The 6,000-nt window shown below is 43.4% G+C and overlaps 1 protein-coding gene across 1 annotated transcript; it reads left to right on the forward strand.

The window, feature by feature from the left end:
- Positions 1-4,544: 4,544 nt before the first annotated feature.
- LOC102718933 (ethylene-responsive transcription factor ERF003) lies at positions 4,545-5,175 on the forward strand. The gene is made up of 2 exons (XM_040525566.1): positions 4,545-4,630; positions 4,734-5,175. Exons 1-2 carry the CDS (start codon positions 4,548-4,550, stop codon positions 5,173-5,175), a joined length of 525 nt encoding a protein of 174 aa, XP_040381500.1. The 5' UTR covers positions 4,545-4,547.
- The last annotated feature ends 825 nt before the right edge of the window (positions 5,176-6,000 follow it).

A 6,000-nucleotide genomic window follows, 5' to 3' on the forward strand; every position in this document is an offset into this window, starting at 1 on the left:
TCAGTGCAGAGATGAGCCTACGTCAATTTGACCCATGTACAGAACTGCATGTATCATCTGCTCTGCTCCCCAATAGAAAAAATTTCAGATAATGAACAGTGTTTGCAATATAGATAGAGTACAGTAATTTTCAGCAATAATAGTTTCTTTCGATCTCCAACTTATATACGATTACTTGGTAAAAGGAAGCATGTAGATAATTAACTATGTGTATATAATAATTTTGGTCATTTTCTGAAGAAGAATTTTTTTTTTGATAATGGAAATGGTTTACATCTTTGGCCTCTGCTCTTACTGTTAGGCACACAACCAATGAGCTCTGACACTGAAATTATAAAGAAAAGATGTTGTGGTGACAAACCCCATCTCCCTTCAAATGATAACCAGCTAAACTAATGAAAAGAAATCACATAGATTTTATAACAAAGTCTATAGAAAATTTTCTGGAAAAGATATCAAGATATGTCTAAAGTATCCTTAATTAGTTTGAGACTTTAGTCAGCAACTCTCCCAGTGAATCATGTGTTAGGTAGCAGGTAGAGAACACCATTCTAGCTTCATTGTTGATACTACCATTTTTTCTCTTTATTCCAAAACCTTGTCTAGTATAGGCTGTTGTTTGATGATGCCTTCAGAAAAAAAAAAGAAAAAAGAGATGATCTCTTTCATGTCTTCATCAGGCATCACATGGCATGGAAACGTACGCAGTAATCCTTGGGAAGAACATGCCATGTTTTCCATGCTCCTAGCTATAGATTGAGCTAGCAGCAGCAGCAGCAGGTGAGTGAATGAGTGAGTGACAAGATATCATCGGCATGGTAAAGCATCTAGCCAAGCTGCACACGCTGCACAGTGAAGTTTGTGTAGCCACAGGGCCACAGATCGTGCGGATCAGGGCCAAGATTTGTACTGGGATCTTTGCTTCTCTCCTGCTACGAACTCTGAAGCAGCCTGAACCCCAAACAAATCCAAATCCAATCCAATCCAAATCCAAATCCATGACCTGACCGTCCATCATCACCGTCGTCTCTTCCTTCCTACTCCCCCCATCGCCGGCGCCGCTGTCGCCGTAGGGGCCGGCCTGACGCGCCGCCGTGCGGCCACGTAGCAGCCGCAAGAACCACACTGACAACCTGTTTCTGAATCTTTTTTTCTCTCCCTCTCTCTGTCTCTCTGTGCCGGTTAGGCAGATCATGGATAAGATACTGTCAGTGTTCATGGCTGCATCTGCATGCATGCAGCATCGGCCGGCCAGTTTGATCGATCGATCGATGAACCGATGAATCGATCGGCTCTTGTGCCATTGTCCTTTCGACCATGACGGACTCCCAGTGCAACAGCGTCCAAGAACAGTCGGGACTGTGGCTGAGCAGAGCCATAAAATTCTCACTTGTAAGCTTATCATTCAAGAGATGGAACTATGTATGCGTGTGCCGTGCAGTGCATCAGCAGAGTGTTGCAGTAGCAGCAGGGTTCAGTACAGATTTTGTTTTCAATTGGCTGAACCAGCATGTGCTGCCATGTTGTTGAGCTTAATTAGATTAAGATCCCTAGTTGTCTATCTATATCTACATGTTAGTAGTAGTAGTTGTTGTGATGTCCAATTCTTGTCAGGTTCAATGCATATATATATATATATATATATAGTATGTGGATGCCAATTCTAAGCATGGCAACTGCTGTAGAGGAGACAGTGTGGTTATTAGGTTATTGTCAGAAGATTGACAATCAATTAATCAGAGTTAACCAAAGCATGGAGGAGGGTTCCATTCGATCAGCAGTGATTAGACAGACCAGCTACTATCACTCTCACCTAAAACACTACTATTAGAACCCACATGGCACAACAGTTTAGTTTAGTGTCTGAACCATGAACCTCCAAAACAACCCCTGGTCAGTGCCCATACCCTGACTCACTACTGATCATCAGAAAGCCCAGCTTAACACTGTACATGGCAGCAGCATGTGTGTACATTGTACTGATCCCTGATTAAGAATGGTCCGCAGTATGCATTAGGAGCTGATTTTTTTTAGACAACGAAAGCCCATTACATCTCCGGTCTCTGCCGCTAAAGAATTCGGATCACCTGCCATGGTTAAGCAATGACAAGCTAGCACAGAGAAAATGGCAAAACCCCACAGCAGGTGCACTATGTGGTATTGTAGAAAATCACTGTAGATAAAATAATAATATAGTTGTTGTTTGCACTGTAGCGTGTTGCTGTAGCGGATGGACCCATAGCGGTCCATCTCGAAACGGACAGCTGAAATTCTTTCCTATGTTACCGCACCGTTCCTTCTCAGTCATTAGCATGCAATGACAGAGGATCCGATTCCGCCGTCGATGCACACAATCAATGAGTTATAATATAAAAGAAAACGTAAGGTGTTTGGACAAACCCCCGACTTTCCTCTAAATTATGATCAGCTGAAACAACGATAGAAAATCACAGCTGATCAAGCACAGCTTGCCAGAACACCGCACTAGCTTCCAATGTGAGAAGGGACGAGCCAAGATCGTATGGTGGATACGGTGCATGCATGGCTGCACAGCCGGGGGTCAATGACACACAGCAACACACACACACACATGCAGCCATTCAGAGTTTTCAGACAATTTTGCAGAGTTCTGAAGATGCACACACACACAGCTGAGCTGCACAAGCAGGCAGACATGATAATAAGCAAAGGCAATGCATGAGTGATGATGCCTCAGCAGGAGCAGGAGCAGCAGCAGCAGCAATTGCATATATTTGCAAGTTTTTGTCTTTTGGGGAGGATTCAGTTCCATCTTGCATGCTCTTCCCAAGGTGCAGCCCCTGCTCTTCCCAAGGTGACACCCATGGCCCCATGGATGGTGCCAACCAGCTACAATGTTAGCAGCCCAATAAGGTTATCTCAACATATAGCTAGCCAGTGCAACTGGGTTGGTTGTTGGCTGTGATCATTCATCACCTAGCTAGGATGATGTAACAAGCCATTGGAGCCTTTTTCACAATTTGGTTTAACTAGATTATCCTACTTGTATTGCCGTGTGCATTCTTGTTAGAGATTTGTTCCTGCCGGTATCTCATAATATTAAATCGTTTTCTATTATTGGATCTAGCTGAGCAGAATAAGCATTATTAGATCTAGCGGTCAGAAACGATTTGTTACCATGAGGTTCCAGTACCTCAAGGTACTTTCTATTGGACTGGAGTAAATCTCTTCTTGTTAATATGGAGGCTTAGAGTTTTGTTATAAAAAAAAAGATTAGCCTAGTCATGATACAGATGAAAACAGAGAGTTCTATGCAGTAAAAAAAAACACTTAGTATTAGCATAGCACAATTGGTTATGTCTTATGATAGATGCTGCAAAAGTGCAAATGCAAAACATTTCCATTATCTTAAAAAAGTACCATTGCACAAGAAATGCTTGTAGGTTAGTTCGGGTTCTTGTGGGGAATCTGAAGTTCATAACCTAAGCATACTCTTAGCTTTTCTTGGGAGCATGTACTACTACATTTGTTTATAACGTAAGATGTTTGATTTTTTTGGTTGCAACGTTTGAACATTTGTCATATTCAAAGATTTAGTATAAATATAAAAAATGACAAGTCATGCTTAAAGTTCTTTTGATAATAAAGTAAATCACAAGCAGAATAAATAATATTTTTATAACTTTTTGAATAAGACGAATTGTCAAACGTTGCAACTAAAAAAGTCAAACATCTTATATTATGAAATGGATATGACATTTATGAATGATCCTAACATGGTTGCACTGTAGATATGCCTAGAGTTAGGGCTAAATTAAACTAGATTAATTATCACCTCATTCTCACCTTACTATAGTTAGGTCACTGGATTAGGTGATTACTTTCACTGGATAATGCAATGCCATGACTTGGTTGGATGTTCTAGGGGAATATTGTTGACACTAACTAACCTTGACTTCTCCATGTCCTCTATCTTTCTATAATCAAATTTACAACAAAAGAATTAAAAGTAGCAAACAGAAGCTTAGTGTAAAATTAGCTCAGTGTGTCCTACCTTTGTCCCAAAAAACATCATCTTTCCTGCATCTCATACGTGCCAATACTAAGTAAAAAAAACGATAATACCCTTAACCATTATAAGCTCCAACACATTTATCTATCAACTTTATAAACTCAAATACAACAATGATGTCAAAGTTAAATCTTCGTGAGACAAACAAATATAGCAGAAAAAAAAGGAAAAAAAAAAAAAGAAGAAGCAGCCCTGGAGCATGAGTGTCAAAGGGAGTACAAATCGGAGGGAACAAATTTGCTCAGACCAGGTGGGCCCCAGGAATCATAGACTGGGCAGACGCATGGGTGGGCCCCACCACTGGGGGGAGGGGGGAGGCTTTCAATTCAAACAAAAGCCGCGGATTGAATGAACTTCCTCGCCTCCCTCCCTATTTATACGGCCCCCATGGCTCGCGCTCCACACTGATCACTCTCTCACTCTCGCTCGCAAGCACGCACGCACGGTCTCGCCTCGTCTCGTCTCGCCGCGCAACAAGGAGATTGCGGCGGCGCCAATGGCACGGCCGCAGCAGCGGTATCGCGGCGTGCGGCAGCGCCACTGGGGGTCCTGGGTCTCCGAGATCCGCCACCCGCTCCTGTAATTGATTTTCCTTTTTCTTTGGCTTGAGATCGGCTGGTTTCTTGGCCATGGCGGGCGGGGGGATTCGTGGTTGGTTGGCTCACCGGGGGGATTCGTGCAGGAAGACGAGGATCTGGCTGGGCACGTTCGAGACGGCGGAGGACGCGGCGCGCGCCTACGACGAGGCGGCGCGCATCATGTGCGGCCCGCGCGTGCGCACCAACTTCCCCCACGACGCCGCCGACGCGCCGCCGCCGACGCACGCCGCCTCATCCTCGTTCCTCTCCGCGGCTCTCGTCGCCAAGCTCCACCGCTTCAACCTCGCCTCCGTGCAGGCCGCGCAGCGCGGGAGCAGCAATGACGACGACGCCGCCTCGTCGCGCGCCGCGGCGGTCTCCGCCCTCCCCGCCGCCAGCGCCGGCGCCGGCGCCGGCGCAATGGGCGGCAATGCGCCGTCGGCGGCCACGTCGGAGTGGAGCGGCGGCTTCCTCGAGGAGCAGTACGTGGACCAGATGATCGAGGAGCTGCTCGACTCCAACTTCTCCATGGAGATCTCCTGCTGATGTGCATGTTCATCTACCTGTCTCCTCTGTACTTTTCCTTCTCCTGTTTTTTTTTTCTTTTATTTTTTCTTTAGTTTAGTAAGCTATGTGAGGAAGAACTCTGATCGAGATTAGTTTAATTTGGTCACAAGAGAGTTCTGAATCAGCTTGTGTATACAGTAGCATCATTTAGGGCATAACAGGGTTGGGGGTTGAGACCTTCATTTTTGTTCTACTACTTTAATTAATTAGTGTCCCAAATAATTAGTGCCATGTGCTTCATTTGATCTTCAAGATATTCATGCCCATGTTGATAAGTTGTTACCATTATACTTTACAGCTTGTTAGACTTCTACGCCATACTTTGTTAGTCTAATATTTGGTTGGTTTTTACAACTGAAACATGCCACACTTTACTAATTCTTGGCCTCACTTTTCAGTTTTCACACGCTCAATTTTGAACCCAGACATTGTCACACACGTTGCCAACAAATCGTTAGCCCGTGTGCCTACCATACATTTGACAAATTTAGGTGTAGCAAGTTTAGCCATCAACTAAAAATTCTGTAGTCACTAGCACATAATTTTAACCTTTAATAACTTTCTCCTAAGGGCTTGTTTACTATATTTGAGAAGTAGCTTAGGTATTAAAAATTTTAGTGTAAAACTCTGTTATCTAGAAATATATTGTAACTCAAGTTATTTTACTTTTACACTGAAAAATGTGATACTCGAGATATTTTTAAGAATGATAAAAAAGTTCTCCTAACGATGTGTCGCTAAAATTTTAAATACATGTTATATGACATATGATTTATGGATATACTAGTATTTGTTTGAGACTAA

The sequence above is a fragment of the Oryza brachyantha genome, chromosome 6 (assembly GCF_000231095.2).
Source record: "Oryza brachyantha chromosome 6, ObraRS2, whole genome shotgun sequence".
Lineage (NCBI taxonomy): Eukaryota > Viridiplantae > Streptophyta > Magnoliopsida > Poales > Poaceae > Oryza > Oryza brachyantha.

Bases quoted from the DNA above. Each gene is read 5' to 3' on its own strand.
- LOC102718933 (XM_040525566.1), top strand. From the start codon at position 4,548: ATGGCACGGCCGCAGCAGCGGTATCGCGGCGTGCGGCAGCGCCACTGG. The intron at 4,631-4,733 runs GTAATTGATTTT...GGATTCGTGCAG, and splicing joins GAGATCCGCCACCCGCTCCT to GAAGACGAGGATCTGGCTGG.